Source organism: Megascapheus bottae, chromosome 16 (genome assembly GCF_031878675.1).
Source record: "Megascapheus bottae isolate mThoBot1 chromosome 16, mThoBot2.hap1, whole genome shotgun sequence".
Lineage (NCBI taxonomy): Eukaryota > Metazoa > Chordata > Mammalia > Rodentia > Geomyidae > Megascapheus > Megascapheus bottae.
The window spans coordinates 40,019,546-40,040,143 of NC_143524.1; the positions used below are offsets into that span (position 1 = coordinate 40,019,546).

The 20,598-nt window shown below is 47.0% G+C and overlaps 1 protein-coding gene across 1 annotated transcript; it reads left to right on the forward strand.

Annotated features, from left to right (window-relative positions):
- Positions 1–10,913: 10,913 nt before the first annotated feature.
- On the forward strand, positions 10,914–19,651 carry Cyb5r2 (cytochrome b5 reductase 2). The gene is made up of 9 exons (XM_090348252.1): positions 10,914–11,060; positions 12,102–12,245; positions 12,434–12,506; positions 15,209–15,315; positions 15,589–15,718; positions 16,626–16,709; positions 17,280–17,365; positions 18,335–18,434; positions 19,188–19,651. The coding sequence occupies exons 1-9, from the start codon at positions 11,040–11,042 to the stop codon at positions 19,358–19,360; spliced, it is 918 nt and encodes a 305-aa protein (XP_090204378.1). The 5' UTR covers positions 10,914–11,039; the 3' UTR covers positions 19,361–19,651.
- The last annotated feature ends 947 nt before the right edge of the window (positions 19,652–20,598 follow it).

The following is a 20,598-nucleotide window of genomic DNA, read 5'->3' on the forward strand; positions in this document are numbered from 1 at the left end:
AGCAATGTCACTAGGTAGTTGGTATATTAGACTATAGCCAAACACTTATCAGTCTTTGTCTTCAAGTAACTGAAGAGTTTATGCAGGAGAGAAAGGAGAGCATAGATTTAAGGGAGGAGCTACTAGTAAGGGCTCATGCCTATAATCCTGGCTACTTGGGAGGCTGAGGCTATTGGGAGAGTGGTAGTTTGAAGCCAGGCCATGGAGGGAGCTCTCCATCCATCAGTAGATGAAGTGGCTTGTGCCTGTCATCCCAGACATGCAGGAGGCTGAGATTGGGAGAATCTACGTTCCAGGCCAGCCGAGGGGGAAATGTCCACATAATCACATCTCAACAGCACAAGTGAACGTGATGGCACCTGGGAGTCATGCTGGCCACAGTGGGACGTGGATACAGGAGGACTGCAGTTCACTGGACTCTAAAATAAGACTTGATCATCTCAAAAAATAAGCGGAGTAAGCAAAGGGCTGAAGATGGGCCCAAATGGTACAATGTGAAACGTTGAATTTAATTTTCAGTATAAAGAAGAGGGGATGGGAATAAAGGAGGGAGACCTTTGAACATTATTAACTATCTACCTCATTTTTTTTTTTTTGCCAGTCTTGAACCTTGAAATCAGCTGTCCCTGTGCTTCTATTGCCTCATTCTTTTTGAATGCCAGTGAATGTTGAGATGTGCTGGGCTTTTCCTTGATGTGACATAGACTTCTCCATGACAACAACTGACATATAGGAGATATGGTGATAGAGAGACCATACACAGGATAGGTGTTTAGAAAACTCATGGAGTTTGCCATTTTGAGTTTGTCAACAATCAAGTAACACCTTATTTTTTCCATTTTTACTTAACTTAGTTTTACCAAACTTCTGACACATAGAATAGAAGATAAGAGTGTGTGAAGAGTGGATGGTACTTTTAGTGAGAAGGGATGGGAGGCATCTGAATCTTTGTGTTGGCTAATAAGGACCTAATGGGTACACAGAGTTCCTAAAAGTAACTGCAGCATTTCCTCCCTCTGGCCACCAGAGGGCACGTGCAGCAAAGCAGTATTATCACTTTAAAACCAAGCACAATGTTTTCCAAGGAACCTTATAATTCTAGTCAAGAAGACATCTCTGGATTCCCAGAGCCTGCTGCAATTCCAAGAACACTGTCCAGTAAATATTTGGTGAATAAAATCAGGCAACCCACAAATATCTCCTGAAGTAGAACTTGGGTCAGTTTTCACTCCGTGAAAACCTTTTCTTTTACACAAGTACCATAGATACTTAAGAAAGATTTTTTAAAGGTATGAATATGTGCCTTATGTTAAATGTCACACCTGTGAGATAGGTAGAAACTTTCATGGTAAGGCAAAAGGAAAATTCTGACCCCCTCAGCCTGATTCCTGTTTATCCTGTCAGCTTGGCATGTTGGCCTATGCTTATGAGTCAAGCACTTGGGAGGTGGAAGGAGGAGAATTACAAGTTTGGGGTCAACCTGGTATGAAACCCTAACTCTATGCATATATTTTTTCCCTGTTTGCAATAGCTTTATCATAAAACACCAGATTAAACCTTATGGGCAGAATTTATAAGGTTAAGACCATTATTAAGTAGGAACAGATTACAAGCCCCTGTGACTGAATGAAACCAAAATGAGGCTTGATTGGGACTTCAGCTCGTGTACAAAGAGGACTAACACTGGTCAAATCAGAGGAACTGGGGTACTCGTTTAACAAGGGAACAGCAAAATCTTATCATTTAGGATCTTTTTTAAAAAATTGTCTTAGCCAATGTTTTGGCATCTTAAATGTTTCACTCTTAAAAATGTTTAAAAGTGGGCCGGGAGTTTGGCCTAGTGGTAGAGTGCTTGCCTAGCATGCACAAAGACCTAGGTTCGATTCCTTGGTACCACATGCATAGAAAAAAGCCGGAAGTGGTGCTGAGGCTCAAGTGGTAGAGCTCTAGCCTTGAGAAAGTCCAAGGACAGTGCTCAGGCCCTAAACTCAAGCCCAGTACTGGCAAAAAAAAAAATGTCTAAAAGTTTCTTTTTAAACAATTTTACAGCCTCTGGCTATACACTGTTGAATCCTTTGTGCTAAGCTGGACGGGTGGACAGACCATTTTCTGAAGACTGGCAAGCACTGACCCGACAGAGAAACTCCAAGACTCTCTTCAGCTTGCATTGGAGCTATGGGTGGTGTGATGTCATACAGATTGCTTCCTGTGTCTACATCTTATTATCTCCTATATTCACTGTTGCTATGGCTTGGCAAGTAATTGCCATTGTAAGTATGTTGAGAGGGCAGTGCCTCTAGGAAGTGCATGGATCCTAAGTGCTCTGCTCCCATGAATGGATTCATATTCTTCTTATATAAATGGTCTTGTGCTAAACCCTTCTGCCCTCTGTCTGAGTGTGACTGCAAATACAACTTTTCGCCATGTTGTGATGTACCATAATACTGTCACCACCTTCTGGAACCATGAAAAGAAACTCCTGTTCTTTACAAATTATCAGCATACTGGCCTGTGGTATCTGTTACCACAGTAGGAAACTGACCATGACACTCATGGAAGACAGGCATTGTCTGGAGCCTTACTAGAATCCTGTCAAGAATGGCTGCTCTTTTGCTGTCAGGGTAGATCTGGCCATCTTGTCTGACCCCTGAAATGGGGCCTCTCCTAACTCCACAGGTTTTAATGAGGCCATAGCTGACAGTCCCGTCTTCTCACTGTCTTGGGAACGGCAGGCGGTGATGTGGTGAACCAAGGTATCTGCAATGTGGCTACAGCTCTCTGATCGGAGGTGTCCCCAGCCCTTCCTGTGCTGCCTCCTTCCCCTGAAGTAGCATCATTTTAGTGATGATCAAGCTGGGGTCCTAAACAGTTCCCATGTGACTTGGCGGATACATACTGAATTTTCTTGCTCCTTGTGTAGGAAGAGAAACAGGGAAAGATTCCCAAGCCAATTCCATGTTTTACTACCCCAAAGGAGCCCCCTTGTTCCAGAAATCTGCCACTGGAGAAGATCCATGTGCAGACCAGCTTCTCTGTGTTTCTAGTCCCATACAAGACTACAGAGCTAGCAACCATCACTTGGGAAACCCCCTCCATTGGCCATCTCCCCAAAGTCTCCTCCTGGGACTCTGTGGGATACTTGGTGCCATGCAAATTGAGATCTTGTTGGGAGAATTCAAGCAGCCCACACTCTGTGCCCCTCCCTTCATCCATGGGTGTATTTAATTCTGCTTCAGAATTAATTAGCAGAATTAATTCTGCTTATCAGAAAAGGTGCTTCCACTCGGATAGTGTCGCTTTCGACTATGGTTTGAAGTCACTGCAGCTGGATGACCCCCTTCAGTGTACCCTGCACTCTCATCTGGCCTGTCTCCCACAGAAGGGCCAAGAGAGCCAGCTTCTAGGCTTCATGAGGACACAGGATGGGCTGTCCTGTGGGGCTGTCATGAGCCGTTTCTCCATGTACTTAATATCTTACTTTGTAGTACTTTACGCTTACATTTTCACTCAATCTCTTTTCCTCAGTTCCTTTTCACACTTCTTTGACTGGTGTGAAAAAAATAAGGATAATTACCTTCATGCTTAAGAAGAAAAAAAAATGAAAGGATCTGAGGTTTTGTTCTGTTTAGATATATACCCAAATCAAAATCACTAATACTTCAAAACTCATCTATTAGGCTAGTGACTCATATCTATAATCCTAGCTACATAGGAGGCTGAGGTCTAAGGATCTTAGTTCAAAGTCAGCCCAGGCAGGAAAATTCCCATGAGACTCTTACTTCCAATTAACCACCAAAAGACCAGAAGTGGGACTGTGGATCAAAGTGGTAAAGTGCTAACCTTGAGCAAAAGAGCCCAGGGAAAGTGCCTAGGCTTGAGTTCAAGCCCTACAACTGACAAAAGAAAAAGTGGGGAGTGGGGAAACTCATATACTGAAGGCTTGATTCCTAGCTGGTAGATGCAATCATTGAGAGGTGACCAGATCATGATAGCTCAGACCTAATCAGTGGATTAATCCATTGATGGAGTCATAATTTCATATTACTAGAAGGTGGTGGGAACTGGGTAGTGCTTTGTTGGAGGAAGCTGATAGGCTGAATGGATATGTCTCATAAAATAATATTCTTTGACAATTTACACAGAAGCAAGCCGTAACTTTCAAACAATGCTAGAATCCCTCTTCTTTTTGTGTAGATAGCATGTCCAAATATCTCCTGTAGATATAGTTTCCCTTCTCTCTTTCTCTTTCTCTCTCTCTCTCTCTCTCTCTCTCTCTCTCTCTCTCTCTCTCTCTCTCTCTCTCTCTTTCTCTCTCTTGTACTCTTGTATACAACAAAGATTCCTTGTTTATAAGGTGGCAAGAAGTCCAAGTAGTCATAGCCCAGTAGAACTCCAGCTCTGCTCCTGAAGCACACTGGGGGCTGGTGTTAGAGTCTCTGCAGGGATGCTGTGAGGGTCCCCCCCAGGTACTGGTTTGGCTTGTGAGGGCAGCAAGGGTGCCTGCTGGGTAAGCCGTCCCTGTCCTAAGCCATGTCTCTGCTCTCTCTCACAGTGCTGCAGGGGCTGGCAAGGGGCATCTGGTGGTTTGATGAGACAGCCTCTGGGTAGGGCTGCTAAGACACTCTAGTTCAAGAAGATTTTAGGAACCTTCTTTTGAAAACTGACTTCCTGACCCTATACTGCCACATTCTACTTCCTGTGAGAGAAAAGAATCTTCTACTTATATTTTCAAGATTTGGGCTTCCTACCTTCTTTATTCACCCTTATCCTTTACCACAACTATTACTAATATGCATAAAGAACTTAAATTGCCAAATAAGAGATATCACAAGATTAAATTTACAGCTTTTAATGTAAATACAGTAGGTAATAAAAGACAAAAAGTTGTACTTGGATATGATAAATTAAACAGGACTCTAAATATTCACCCAATGAGACCAGAGGAGGATATTCTTAGGAGAGGATCAAAAGGGCTCAATAGCTATGTGCCTATGACCATATAAAATGGTGCTTACCGAAATGAACTCCAAGAAATGGAAACAAAGAAGTTTTAAATTGCATTCTTTTTTTCCTTTTTGTTGCTGTTTTTTTTTATTTATTTCTATACCCTTTGTTTGCTAATTTGGGGAGAGGAAGGGGAATCACCAAAATGGCATGAGGAGGGGTGAACTAATTCAGCAGTGATACTCACGAGACAGTATGTTGGACATGAACTATGCAGCTTGTGGGAAGGAGTAAGGTCAGGAGGTAAAAACAGAGAAAATGAGGGAGGGAGGTGACACTGTTAAAAAAAAGAAGAAGAAAGAAATGGGCACATGGGCACTGGTAGCTCATGCCTACAATTCTAGCTACTCAGGAGGCTGAGATCTGAGAAACACAGTTCAAAGCCAGTCCTGGCACAAAAGTCCATGAGACACTTATCTCCAATTAACTACCACTAGAAAACCAGAAATGGTGCTGTGGTTTAAAGTGGTAGAGTGCTAGCCTTGAGCTAAAGAACTCAGGGACTGTGCCCAGGCCCAGAGTTCAAGCCCCATGACCAAAAAAAAACCAAAACCAAAACCAAAACCAAAAACAAACAAGAAACCCCAAAAGATGACAACTTGTCCAGAGACATGTTCCCTGGTAAGAAATGTGTTGTAATGTGTGTTCTCTGTGGAAACAAAGGACTTAGAATTACTCTTAGAATGGAGACTTGACTCCAGTCGGCTCCAGCTTCCCTTTTTCTTGTTTTTTAAATCAATTTTCAAGCAGAAATTGTCCTTGCCAACAAAACAAAAAAAATCTCTTCCACCAGCATCAGCATTTATCCTTTGAAGAGCTGAAGGAACAGCTCTGGTAACAGTGTGAACAGGCCTCCTGTTTCAGATGTAATTCCTTGTTATATTTCAAGGTGATTATTTTAGAGAAATGGCAGACAGAAATAGCACTGAAAACCTGTTCTGTGAGAGAAATTTATATCTATCAACACTAGTAAAATAAGCAAAGGATGTAGACCAAGGCTTTGGCTCTGAGCTTTCTGTATCTGTTCACAGGATCAAGCGATAAGAGACTGACACCTGACCCAGGCAGAGAATGCTCCAGGTGGCCTTTTGAAAGTAGGTCCCTGGGTATCTTGGTCCTTCTGGTCCTCACTCCCGCAAGGCTTAGTGGCCACTTCCCTACATCAGGGAGCTCCATCCCTATCCCTTACTGCAACCCAAGATGTTGAATGTCAGCCATCTGGCCCATGCTTTGTGTTTGGCTCCTGAGTTTCTGTATGTTTCTTCTCCTGTGAATCTGTCTTACACATGTCTGCTTCATAGAGAAAAATGGCCACACTTTTAGAGGGGAAAAAAGAAAAACGTTGAACTGTAGTACTTGCACTAGTTGTGATTAAATAGGAATTGAGGTACTTCCCTTCAGCTCTCCCCTCAGATAATTCCCCCCTTCCCCACCTCTCAGAAGTCCTCCCTGCCTTCCTCCTACTTTTAGGCCTGAGGCTCTCAGCCCCAGGCTGGCAGCCATACTTTCTGGCAGGTGGAACTCTCCCCTGGAAACAGCTTTCTATTAACTCCCTGTTGTCTCCAAACTGTGAACTCAACAATCACTACCTTCTGGAAGCCCTAGACCAGCCCCTGATACAACAGATGCTGTTTGGAAAGACTGGAAGCAACTGCTATAAATATTGGTGTAGAACTTTCCCAGCACCATTGGCATTGCTCTGCACACGGAGCTGCTTGGGAAGGGGTTCCCTGCCTGTGGGAAGGACAACACAGTTTCTAGCAAGTTCTGATCATTTTATTCCAGCTATCTCAAGAACCGTGCTCCAGACTGCCCCATAAGAGTGTACAAGATTTTCTGTAGCACAAGTATAAGCTGAAGATATTTCAGAAAGCAAGGGATTGGCTGGAGGCATGGCTCAAGTGATAAAGTGAAGCTTTGAATTCAAAGCTCAATAGAGCTAGAAGGAGGAAGGAAGGAAGGAAGGAAGGAAGGAAGGAAGGAAGGAAGGAAGGAAGGAAGGAAGGAAGGGCAAAAGGAAGGGAGGGAAGGGAAGGAAAGGAAAGGGAAGGGGGAGGGAGAAAGGAAGGAAGAAAAGAAGGGAGGGAGGGAGGAAAGAAGTGAGAGAAGGAAGGAAAGAGAGGGAGAGAAAAGAGAAAGAAAGAAAGAAAGAAAGAAAGAAAGAAAGAAAGAAAAAAGGGAGGGAGGGAAGGAGGGAGGGAGGGGAGGAGGGAAGGAGGGGAGGAGGGAAGGAGGGAGGTAGACAGATAATTTCAGGTATTGACATTGTTTGGGGCCTGTCTGCAATAATCACTGGCAAATTCTGTTAGGTAATACCAATACACTTAAGTTTAAAACCCTTGAAGAAGAAATTAGGAAAAAGTGATTTCATGACATACGCTCCATATTGAGTACTGGGAGTGGCCTAATACTCCATCAGTGGCCTCTCCTAAAGCTCACTCCCATCCAATAATTTTGGTTACTGAGTTTTCTGTTCAAGGTGACATTTTAGCACAATGAGCCAAAGCCAGCCTGAGAAGAAAAGGAGACGGTGGGCCGTCCTGTGGCCAGGAAGAGATAACGAAATGAAGTCATGACCAACTAGGACAGAGCACTTTAATTTTACCTGTCTTTTGGAAAATAAGGGGAAAGCACAGAAATGGAGGTACAAATAGTGAAAACGTAGCAGCAGTATTCACTAGTGGCATTTCGTTATGTGGAGAATGAACTATACAACTTGTGGATGGGGTGGAAAAACCGGGAGTGAGCTAGGGGAAGGGTGACATGGTTCAGAAAGAAATGTACTCTTTATCTGTCAAATGTAACTGTAGTCCCTCTGTAAAACACCTTTCTAATAACAATTTAAAAAATGCATGAAAGGGTTGGGAGCCTGTAGGAGACTCATAGCTGTAATCCTAGCTACTCAGAAGGCTGAGATCTGAGGATTATAGTACAAAGCCAGCCTAGGCAGGAAAGTCTATGAGACTTGTCTCCAATTAACCACCAAACTCCAGGAAGTGCTGCTGTGGTTCTAAGTGGCAGAGGGCTAGTCTTATGTGTAAAAAGCTCAGAATTAGCACCCTGAATTCAAGTCCCATGACTTCCCCCAACACAACAAAAAGCACAAAAGGAAAAAAAAATAGAAAAGAGACTCTCAATGCAGTTTAGACATTGAAATGGACAGTAGGAGGGGAGGTGGTAGGGAGAAAAATTCTGGGCCAGAACATAGAGTATATTTTTGGAGTAAATTCAACTGTAGAAAATAAGCCCCAAGAAATTTAAAAATAGAAAAAGAATAGTTCAGTTAGTATATGTATTTAATTTCCTATTGCTGTCATAACCTTTCTTTTTTCCTTACAAATTTAGTAGCTTAAAAAAATAACACAAATTTATTCTCTTGCAATTCTGGAAGCCAGAAGCATGAAACCAGTTCCACAGAGAAAAATCAAAGTGTCATCAGGACTCATTCTCTCCAAAGGCTCTAAGTAGAAAATCCTGGTTTGGGCCTCTCAGCTTCTAGTGGCTGTCTGGATCCCTTGGCCTCCAGACCTTCACATTCCCTGGACCTTTGATTGTCTTCTTCCTAGTTCCTCTTCACCGATTCAGCTATGTTGAACTAACCCAGAACAACTCAGTCTCAACATTCTTAACCAATCTGAGATTCAGGAAGAAAATGACTTTCCCATTTTCTCATTGGACAATCAACACTTCCATAACCCCAGATGTGAGGGTTTCACCAGTAATTCTCCCCTGGAAACCAGCTGGATGTCCTCTAATTCAGCATGGTTCTGTGTAAGGGAGAAAAAAATGTCTAAGGTGGAAAATAATTGAGACTGAAACGGCATAGTACGGCCACAGAGTTGAGCCACCAGATCAATGTGGAGAATGAGGAGGCCACACAGCCTGGCCCGCAAGTATGGAAACTGACCTAGGATGGGACAGTATTGCAGAAGAGCTGGCTCATGCAAATAATTCAGTAACTGTTCCTGATGTATTAGTCATTCAGGGAATATTAAATTGAAACTCTGCCTCCTATCATAAAAGAAGTACTTAGGAAATTTAAAAGTGAAAGGGAGATACTAACTTGTATCAGAGAAAATATGGAATATCTTTATAAGCTTGAGAAGAAATAAGGAAATTACACACAAAGCTTTCATTGTAACAGCAAAGGATAGAGAGCTGCTACACTGACTACAGTATAATAAAAGTAGGTTCATCAGAAGACAGAGAAGGAGGAGGAGGAGGGGAAATGATATTTTTTTGTGCTGGTACTGGGGCTTGAACTCAGGGCCTCACACTCTCACTTGGCTTTTTTGTTGCTCAAGGCTGGTACTCTACCACTTGAGTCACACCTTTAATTCCAAGAAGAACTTCTAGAAGAAAGGAGGAATAAGTTGCATACATTGAAAGCAAACGTTTTAAATTCTTATAATTGACAAAAGAACAGTGTCTAAAATACTTAAGAGACTCCTGAAAGAACAATCAGAAATACACAATTCAATTGAAACATTGGCAAAAAGCATGTGAAAAGAAAACTCAGTTGGAATTAAGCATACAAACAATGTTTAGTCTCATTAGGAATTAGGGGATGAAATTGGGTTGAGACGTCATTTCACACTTTAAATTGTCAGAAATTGTATCAGACATCTGCATGTAATATTGGAGGGATCCCCTGTGACAATGTACTTTTTGGGGGGTTGTTGAGTAGTGTTACAGAGTGTTTTCTCCCTCACTTTCTTATGCTGAAATTCCCAATGCTAAAGAATGTGTTCTTATTTATGACAGGGTCTTCACTGAGACAATCACATTTAAAATGAGGCAAACACACTTCAAATGAGATCATGATGTTTCTGTAGCAAGGGAAATTTGGATCCAGGAGCATGCATAGGAGGCACCATCTACCAACCCAAGGACAAAAGCCAGGCACTGATTCTTCTAGCACAGCCCTTTGAATAAAGCTGCTCCCATCTTCCTTTTGGATTTCTTTCAGCCCCTAGACCTAAATTTCTGTCCCTTGTGCTAGACACTCCATTCTCTGTTCCAGTGGCCCTGGCAAACCAGAATAGGTGGGGTCTATTTCTTGACTTGCTTCTCACCTCACTCAAGGCCCTGGGAAATTGGGATTTGCTGGGCCTCTCATCCTGATCATCAATCAAGTCAAGTTCTACCATGTATGAATGAATGAATGAGTGATGAGTAATTGTCTTCATCCTCCATTTCAGCCCCACTCTGCTAACCCCTGGTCCTGGCCCAGGCTCACAACAGACGCTCACCAAGGCCCGTGGAATAAATACATTTTCTCTACGATTAGGCCTGAAATCCCATTTCCTTTTCAGCATCATCTTCCTCCAACCGTGACACAATTTTTATTTTTGTTTAATTTAAATGCAATTTTAATTGTTATTACAAAGGTGATGTACGGAGGGGTTACGGTTACTGCCTAAGTTAGATAATGAGTACATTTCTTGTACTCATTATCCACAAGTTGCAGCATTGGTTCACCCCAGTATCCCACCGAAGAACACATACAACAAAAGGAAAAGAAAACAAAAACAGTAGCAAAGTGGGGGAGGGAGGGGAAGAAACCCCTTGTTTCTATTTCCAGGAGTCCACTGCGATAAATACTACTTTATATCATCAGCTACACCTTCCAGGGATTGCCACGTTGTGCTCCTCAGAATCCGAGCGCTCCCTTGGCCTCCCTGTGAGTGAATGCCAAGGGTCCTGGATAAACGATCACGACCCAGTGCGTTATATTATTATTATTAATTAATAATTAATTACCATGCACTGCGTCCGCCGCCGCGTGCGCCCTGGGTGTGCGGAGAGCGCCCCCTCGCGGAGCCCCCGCACCGCCCCCACGCGCGCCCGCACCGCCCCCGCCCCGCGCGGCCCCGGGGTTAGGAAACGACCAGAGCCAGAGTCACGCGAGACGGAATCTCAGGAGAGGAAGCTCGAGGCCGGCCCGCTGCCCGTCGGTGTCAGCTGCCGGCCTCGGCCCGCTGCCGTCCGCCCGGCGGAGGTGCCTGTGAGGGCGGGGACCCCCGCTTGACGACATGTTTGGCATCTCACTCCGGGTAGGTTTCGTGGGAGCGGCGCCGGCAGGCTGGGGGACCCTCCCCGGGCCGGGAAGGGGAGAGAGCAAACGTCCGACCGGCACCCCAGAGCCGGAAGGGGGCGGGGCGGCGGCCGGCGTTGGCCAAGGGTGGGCGGGGCCTCGCGGCGGGGGGGCGGGGCCTGGTGGTGGGGGGCGTGTCTAGGGGGCGGGGACTCGCAGGACAGGGCGGGGCTGGCAGGCTGGGCGTTCCCAGACCTTGGGGTGTGGGCCTGATGCTCCTGGAGAGAAAAGAGGGTGATAGACCTTTCCCGAATCAATGGAGACCAGGCCGGCCTGCCTTGAGTCTCAGGACCCGAGTCCGCTGGCCTGGCAGGGTGCAGAGATGGAGTAGAGGGCGGTTGCAGGCAGGATGACGGAGCCTCTGGCAGGTGAGTGCCCTGGCCTGCTTTGCCCGGCCTGGAGGGTGTTGGGAGAGTGCCCAGGCAACCTCTACTTGGAGCTGCTCCACCCCTACTCCCTCCTAGCTGGACTAGAAATTGGGAGAGAGAGGTGAGCCCTACCCTCCTCACCCCATCTTCTGCTCTCAGCGATGACCATTTGGGGAAGGTACCCCAGCCACCCCCCTCCCTAGTTGTGATCTGGGGTCAGAGAATGGGGGTGGGGGTAGGGGGGAATCTTCATTCCAGATGACTGGTTACTAGTGGTCTCATCAATCCTACCTCCCCGGGGAGGGGGGGGTCGGGGGGTGGGGCGGTCCCTGGGACTTCTAACATCTGCACCCTGGGCTGTTGCCAGGAGAAAGGCAGCTGGGTAGGAGGTAGGCTTCTAAGAAACCTCAGCACTCTGGATAGACCTTTCTTCACAATCTGGCCTGGTAGGGGCACTGCAGGCACCCCCCTTACCTTCTGGTCCACAAAGGCTTGGCCTTCCTACCTTTCCCTTGCCTTGTCCCTGGCTGGCTCTTCTCCTGGCATTGGCACAGGGAGGAAGTGTTGTGCCCCAGGGCTGCCCTGCCCAGGGCACACAAGACCTGAAGAGCTCTGTTCACACTGTTTACTAGGACCCGACCCTGCTGCTGGCCGTCACTGTCATCGGGGTCACGGCGCTCCTGTTGGCACTAAAGACCAAGAGCTGCAGGAAGAAAGGGCCTGTCACCTTACAGGACTGTGATACCAAGTACATGCTACCCTTGATTGAGAAGGAGGTAGTGGCTCAGCCCAACCCCTATCCTTGTTAGGTGAAAGAGATGAAAAGGGTGGGATGCTGGCAGGGAAGATGGGGTGGGAGGACACTCATGGCAGGGACCAATGGAGCTCCCTTCCCAGGCATCTCAGCCATCCAGCAAGGCCCCTGGGAAGCTGATGAAGGATGCCTGTGTTTTTGTTTTGCTAGCAAATCAGCCACAACACCCGGAGGTTCCGCTTTGGACTGCCCTCACCCTACCATATCTTAGGGCTTCCTGTAGGTGAGTAGGCTCTTGTGTCCTCTGCAGGGCTGGGACTTTGGGGGGCTAGATACACAGGTTTTCAGGCACCTGAGATGTGGAGGTTGCTCTGATAACTCTTCCTGAACCATCTGGAAAGTAGGGAGATGGATTTGGGGAAAATGTGGAAAAGAAGTAAGCGGAGAGTCAAACACTCAAGATCTCATCTCACTGAAAGCACTTTGCAAGGCCACCCTTGGCAAGTTCCTCAAGTTTTCAGATCTTGTCTATGAAATGAAAAGTCTCAGACCTGTCTCTTTTTTTTTTCCAGTCCTGGGGCTTGAACTCAGGGCTTGGGCACTGTCCTTAAGCGTTTTCAAGGCTAGCTAGTACTTTTCCGCTTGAGCCTTAGCACCACTTCCTGCTTTTCTGTGTATGTGGTAACCAAGGGATCGAACCCAGGGCTTTGTACATGCTAGGCAAGCACTCTACCACAAAGCCATGCTACCAGCCCATCTGCTTCCTTTAGTTGGGTCATTGTGAGGGTAAATGATGGGTAGACGTTCAGATGCGCAATCTGCTGGTGTGTGCCCATGGGAGGGGTAGGAAGAAGGTGTGCCACTGCATAATCAAGAGAAAAGCCCAAGAGGTAAGGTGAGGTAGGAAGAGGGCAGGTGCCATACGGTCCTCAGACCCATTTTGGACATACTCCAGTTACCACGGAGTTCCAAGTCAATCCATCTCCAGTCGGCAACACGTCTAGGCAGATGAGTGAGGCTCTGAGGTAGAGAGCTCAAGGATCCAGAGCCATTTTGCTTGTGGGCCTAATGGCCTACTTGTCTTATAGACACAGATGAAACCTTGTTCTAAATTCTGTCCAGTAATGCAGTTACATCCTAGCTAGGCCTCTGAACTCCTTTGCTACTCCTTCAAAGCCTGGTGTAGAGTCGTCTCTTGACTCTGTCTCTTACCCCCTTCCCCTTCCAGTACTAGGGATTGAACTCAGAGTATTGGGCAGGCATTCTACCATTTGAGCTCTGTCTCTAGCCCCTGTTGAGGTTGGTTATCCCTCTTGAGGCTGTTTGTTTGTTTGTTTATTTATTTTTGCCAGTCCTGGAGCTTGAACTCAGGGCCTGGGCACTGTCCATGAGCTTTCTCAAGACTAGCCCTCTACTACTTGAGCCACAGCACCACTTCCAGCTTTTTCTGTGTATGTGGCACTGGGGAATCAAACCTAGGTCTTCATGCATGCTAGGCAAGCACTCTACCACTAGGCTACATTCTCGGCCCAAGGTTATTTTTGAGGTAGAGTCTCCACCTTATGCCTAGGCCAGAGTGAGCTATGACCCTTCTACTTGTGCTTCCTCATGTTGCTGGGGATGACAGGCCCACACCTAGCTGTTGTTTGAGATAAGATCTCATGAACTCCTAGGCTGCCTTCTGTGAAACTACAATTATACTCTTGAGCCATTACACTTGACTTCTTAGCAGCAACGGGCAGTTCCTGCCCTCATCACTGTCTGCCTTGGTCTCTGAAGTGTCCATCTTGGATCCAATGGATTCTCCAGTGGCCCAGTTCATTATTTGGCAGATCTATGTTTCTCTGGCCCACCAAGTCTATTAAATTCCACTCCAGAGGGGCAGAAGCCATGGGTCCGACATTGACCACTAGTTGGATATCCTGATTTATGTCTGTTATCGTAGAAGGTATGGGAGGTAGAGGAAGATCAAGAGTTTAAGACTGGCTAGGATAAAATTAGTGTTCCCTATCTCAAAGCTAAAAGAGGGCTGAGCTGTGGCTTAAGTGATAGAGTGCTTGTCACTGAGTTGTCTCGAGCACTCAAAAAAAAAAAGTAAAAGTGAAAAATCCACCTCTTGGGACTGGGAGTTTGGCCTAGAGGTAGAGTGCTTGCCTAGCATGCACGAAGACCCAGGTTCGATTCCTCTGTACCACATACATAGGAAAAAGCCGGAAGTAGTGCTGAGGCTCAAGTAGTAGAGCTCTAGCCTTCAGAAAGTTGAAGGACAGTGCTCAGGCCCTGAGCTCAAGCCCAGGACTGGCAAAAACATAATCCACCTCATTTCTGGCTCTCAGTAGAACCATGGGGTAGGAGAGACATTGCAGTTACTTTACTTGGACCAGGCGTGTCCAGATCTTGGAGCCTTGAAACGCCTGTGAGCTTAAACCTTCTTTATACAAGCATCAGGGTACAGGTGGGGACACTATGGCTTGTTCATAGACCCCATTAATACATCCAGTCTAGGAAGAAATGGTGAAGGCAATCCTGGTTTCTTTAAAAGGACAGCACCCCTTATTTTAAATACTCTCAATCTTCAATGAACCCTTCTCACCCTGATTACTTGGTATGATCACACTTTAGCAAACCTATCATTTTTATAAACCCTTCTCCTTTCTATGGTGGTGAGGATTGAACCCAGAACCCCATACCTGCTAAGCAAGTGCTTTGCTGCTTGAACTATATGCTCCATTACCCATCTTATAGGTGAAGTGACAAGCTTAAAGAGCCCAAGTACCCTTCCCAGAATAGCTGCAGATTAGGGGCAGCTAATCTTCACACATCCAATTTTGGGTGCCCTCTCTCCCTCTGCCCCCATATGACATCTTACCATGCTGTATTTTCCCCCTCCGATCCTTTAAAACATAATTTGTTTTAGGAATTCCACCGGGGGGCTCCATGCAGGTGGGTCATTCTCAGAATTAACCCTTGATACTTTTTCTATAGGTAACTACGTCCATCTCTTGGCCAAAATTGGTGATGATATGGTGGTCAGAGCTTACACTCCTGTCTCCAGTGATGATGACCAAGGCTTTTTGGACTTAATTATAAAGGTAAGGACTGTCTCCTGGGCCCTGTGTTCCCCAGCTTGTTGGAATATGTTGGAGTGGAACACAGTGCCTTTTCCACGGAGAGACCCGGGGGCTGTCTTAAAGTCTCATTGAACAGCAAAGCTCTAGTTAATCTTGCCTACAGCAAGTGTGAGCACAGGCAATTTTCTCCTCGCAGCTTCCCCACCCCCCCCCCCCAGAACATTCATTTTCTAGCCCTGGGTAGCTCTGGCTGTGGGTCCAGGAGTGTGAATATAGTGCTGTCTTGTTTTCCAGGTCTACTTCAAAAATGCACACCCACAGCACCCTGAAGGGGGGAAGATGACCCAGTACTTGGAAAACATGAAAATTGGGGACACCATCCTTGTGAGGGGGCCAACCGGATCCTTGTTCTACCGTGGGCCAGGTACTTAGGGTTTTACACTGGACCTCCAGCTGAAAGGAAGAATATTCTTGCAGTGGTTTTATTGTTCTAGAACATTCCTGATCCCTAAGCCACATGAAACAGTTTGTCTTCTCACGCTTCATACATTCATTCACACAAAGTCATTTCTAACCACTTCTCCTCTCATTCATTCGCACCCACTCCACAAGATGAATCAGTGTGTCCTCATTACCATCTCTAGCACAGATCCAGTGAAATGGCACCTGCTAGCCAGGGGCTGGTGGCTCATGCCTCTAATCCTAGCTACTCACTCAGGAGGCTGAGATCTGAGGCTTATGATTTGAAGCCAGCCTAGGCAGGAATGTGTATTAGACTGTTATCTAATTAATCGCCAAGAATCCAGAGGTAGAGCTTGGATTCAAGTGGTAGAGCCCTGCCGTGGGCAAAAAAAAAAAGCTTAGGGGCAGTGCCTACACACTGAATTCAAGGCCCAGGACAGGTGCATACACACATATGTACACACATACATACTCGCACACGTACACACACACACACACACACACACACAGGATCCTGATGATATGCATAGAGGACGGTGGAGGGCTTCCATGCCATATTGTTCAGTAAGGGTCCCTTATTTATTCATTCATTGGTCAGTGCTGTGAGCAAGAGCACTCTGAGAGGCTCCACATTACCTGGAACATGCCCGCTGCCTCCTCAGAAGAGAAGGCCCATTGATTCCCCAAGGAGGCTCGGGCCTCATTTCGACATAGTGCTTTAGAAGCCACTGTGACTGATGCTTTAACCTTGGGTGCAGTCAGTCCCTGAGGTGACCCCGCGCCCCAGGCATCCCAAGGAAAGTTAGTAGTGTCTGGCAGAGCTCCAGCCTCGAGCTGAAGTAGTTACAAGCGTGTCCCGATGTTTCTAGGGAGTATTGGCATCAGACCATATCCATCCTGCAAGCCAGAGAAGAAATCGTTCCGTCACCTGGGAATGATTGCTGGAGGCACAGGTAAGCGATTTCTGGGAACTTATCCTAGAAGCTAGCGAGCTCTAAGACCATTCTGACTTCCAAGTTATTTCATCCTAAGAAGGACATGAATGATCACTCTCCAGTTCTGGTGACAAATGGAAATGTGGCCAGGGACAGACAGACCTATGACCTGCTCCCCTCACTCAGTGCAGTGGCTACGTAGGGGCTTTGGGGAGCTTCTTAAGCATGGGGCCAGGATGGACAGGCTCACCTGTGGTTCAGGTACCCTCCCCATCCCTTGAGAATGAACATCTGAAAGGAGAGAACAGGGCGAGATACAGAGTGCCCAGTACTTGTAACGTCATCCTATTTACGTGCTAGGAATGCTGTCAGTGAAGACATTGGAGAGCTCAGACTATTCTTTCCAGGTTTCTGTACAAAAAGAAAAAAGAGGGACATGAAAATGTAGGACTATTTCCCACTTTGAGTTTTAGGGACAGAAGGGGAGTGGGAAAGATTTAATCAAGGCCAAAGACAGCGGCTAAGCCCTTACCAACCCAAGGCTGTAGCACAGAGGCCGGAAAAAGCTGGCCCGCTCCTGTGTTCCAGGCATTACACCCATGCTGCAGCTCATTCGCCACATCACCAAGAACCCTCATGACAAGACCAAGATCTCCCTTCTCTTTGCCAACCAGGTTAGTTCTTCCAAGTCAACCCAGACCCCGCAGGGCCTGGATGGATGATTTGCTGAGCTGGGCTTTACTGTCATTCCTCCCTCATGGACACAGCTTGGGTCAGTGATGCAGCTGTGAAAGAACTTTGTGGGCTCCGCCATGGCCCCTTGGCAGCTGGCAAAGCTAAATCCAGACCTGTTTCCCTGCTTCTCTGAAATCTGTCTCCTCAGCCAAGCCCAAACAGCATGTTGACCTTCCTTCCTTAAGACATCCTTTTTTTTTTTTCTTCTGAGTATAAAAAACAATGATAGGGCCAGGAATTGGCCTAGTGGTAGAGTGCTTGCCTAGCATGCACAAAGACCCAGGTTCAATTCCTCAGTACCACATACATAGAAAAAAGCTGGAAGTGCTATGGCTCAAGTGGTAGAGCGCTAGCCTTGAGAAAGCCCAAGGACAGTGCTCAGGACCTGAGCCCAAGCCCAGGACTCGAAAAAAAATCCTAAGGCAACAATCATGAAGAGTTTGATCATCCATGCCGTCTGGACTCTTTCTTGGACAAGTGGCCCTAGCTCCTTATTTCCAGTGGAGGCAACAGACATTCTCCCTTTCCTATTTGGGTCACTGGCACAGCCGTGCCATCTAGCCTTCAGTCCCCCCTTCTTTGAAGAAAAACCTTGGTCCTGCACTGAGCTTAGTTGGGCCTTCTGGCTTAATGCCTGATATGAATGCAGGAAGTAGGGCAGGGGCTTATGTGAAGCCACCCTGTGAGGCTCTGTGGCTCTCATCCTTCCATAGATGGAGGAATCACGTGGCTCAGTGGGCGCCTCAGCCCTCCCATCAGAAAGAAGGCTTGGGCTACAGGAGAAGCAGCAGAACCTTGGTTTCCCCAAAGTCCTTAAGCTAGGGTGGTAGCTGGGGTAGGAGCGGTGTCCTCTGGGGGACACAGAGGCTGGCCCTGGAGCAGCCTTTGTAACACTGCTTCTCCTCTAGACAGAAGATGATATCTTGATGAGAAAAGAGCTTGACGAAATTGCCCGGACTCGTGCAGACCAGTTCAGCGTGTGGTACACCCTGGACAGGCCTCCTGTTGGTATGCTCCCTCTTGCTCTTGCTCACTGGGGGTCAGCACCAACCCTTGACTCCCTCCACAAGAACCAGTGGCTGTTTCATTTTTTTTCTCTTGAGGCTTGTGCCTTGGTCCTCTGGGTCCACGTAGAAAATACAAGAATTGAAGTGGCACAAGATTGAAATCACCTGTAGGCAGGCGTCCCAGATCCTATCTGCCCTGAATGTCAAAATGGACCCTGCCCACTCTGCTTCCCTATACCCCCTCCACTCCTGTGTTCATGAACACTATGTCCTCTGATTCCCAAGTCACCTGCATAGCCATGCTCATATGCCTAGCCAGCAGCTGGCTACCATCAGCACCCAGCAAACCCCAGGCACACAGCACCCTATACAGCACATCTCCCTCACTGTGCTGAGCAGTGTTTGTCCAGCAGAGGGCGCTGCCCGACAAGCAGACATCACCCACACCCTGTTTTTACCCCAGCTCCAGCCTGCCACTGGGATGGATGACTGGGATGCACACTGTATCCCTGCCTTACCTCACCTGGCTTCCCAGATCAACCAGGCAGGGATTTCTGAGTTCCAGCTGTGAATCTGAAATCTGGAGTCAGTACTGCAGAGGGCCCACATAATGCTCTTCTTAGGCTTTCTGCAGACAGCAGCAATGCCGAGACTTCAGCCTGTGCAGTCTTATCCCTGATCGTGTCCCTGGCTCTGAGGGCCAGGCATAGAATGCAGAACCATCTCAGCTCCTTCCTACTCTGCTTCCTTTCAGACTGGAAGTACAGCTCAGGCTACATCACCGCCGACATGATCAAGGAGCACCTCCCTCCCCCTGGCAAGCACACATTCATCCTGGTGTGTGGCCCCCCAGCGATGGTCCAGGCAGCTGTTCACCCCAACCTGGATCATCTGGGTTATACCAAGGACATGATCTTCACCTACTAACACCTCCCATGTTCGTAGCGAGTGCACTGGGCTCCTGTTTCAAAATGAGTTGGTTTCATCATATTAAACAGGGATGTTTTGTAAAGTGTCTCCTCATGCAGCCCGAGACACACCCACCAGCACTCCTCTCTGGACTGTGAGCCTAGGAAGAAGGGCTCAGGGGGCTGGAGACTTAGTGATTTCCGAGGCTCCTAGCTTAGAAGCAAAAAGAGCTCAAAAAAAGAAAAAAAAAAGAGCTCCATGGTAGTATGTTCCTCCTCCTTAGCTAAATAAACTCAAGTTCTCAGTAAATAGCCCATGGAACATGGCTCTGTGGGGATCTGCTGGGTAGGGGAACCTGCCTTCCCTGCTTGAGAGTTGGCATGGCGTGTGTGTGTGTGGGGGGGGGGGTGTCGTGATCATATCTGGAAGTGGGGCCAGTGCTGGAATTCTCCAGGATCCACATGGGAGTCTCTTGAACCTCTGTTCACAGAACTGGCTTTAATGGTCAGATCTTGCCCAGCACATGGAAGCCTGAAGCACATTTTCTAAGTGTCCTCTCAGTGCTAGGTAAATCCTGGCACCGGCTCAGGGTACGGGTGTTTATATACAGAACTTCTGATGTTATACACCAATTTCAAGTCCATCAGGGACCACTATCATCACCCTCTGTCCAAGGCCAGGACTACACACTACTTTTCTGCTACCTGAGTAGGGAGCACTTCTGCTGGACTTCACCTAACCCTCGTAATAAGCCAGAGATCCTGTGGGGAAATTTTTTTTTTCCTGAGTTACAAAGGAGCCAATAGGCTCAGAGAACAAGTATTCCCAGGTCATTCAGTCAGGAAGCAGACCTGCTTTAAACCTGGATCTGTTTAGTTCTAAGTTGTTCCACCTCCCCACCCCACCTGTCTTTTTTTTTTTTTAACAAAACCCCAGCATAATAGCAGTAGTGTTAGAACTTGGTACTACTAGATGGTTACCCATCTATGATGGGGACGGAGGAAGGGGGCAGAGGAGAAGAGAGGAAGGCGAGTCTAGGGAGCAATCTGTGGTCTGTCTTGCCCCCAGATAGCTGAATTCAGGGATCATCTCAAAGGCCTTCATCTCCTCGCCTGTTTAGCAGTCCTCATCAAACCCCGTATCCGTGGAAAGCCAGCTGCGTGTTTTGTGATGATACCACCCCACACGATGTTCATAAACACAGATCTGTGTTAGATGTTTGTCTCCTGCTTTAAACTTGCCCTGCCTTCACGTTC

Coding starts and splice junctions, on each gene's coding strand:
- Cyb5r2 (XM_090348252.1), top strand. CDS start 11,040: ATGTTTGGCATCTCACTCCGG. Junction 12,246..12,433: donor TACCCTTGATTGAGAAGGAG/GTAGTGGCTCAG, acceptor TTGTTTTGCTAG/CAAATCAGCCACAACACCCG. Junction 15,316..15,588: donor TTTTGGACTTAATTATAAAG/GTAAGGACTGTC, acceptor CTTGTTTTCCAG/GTCTACTTCAAAAATGCACA.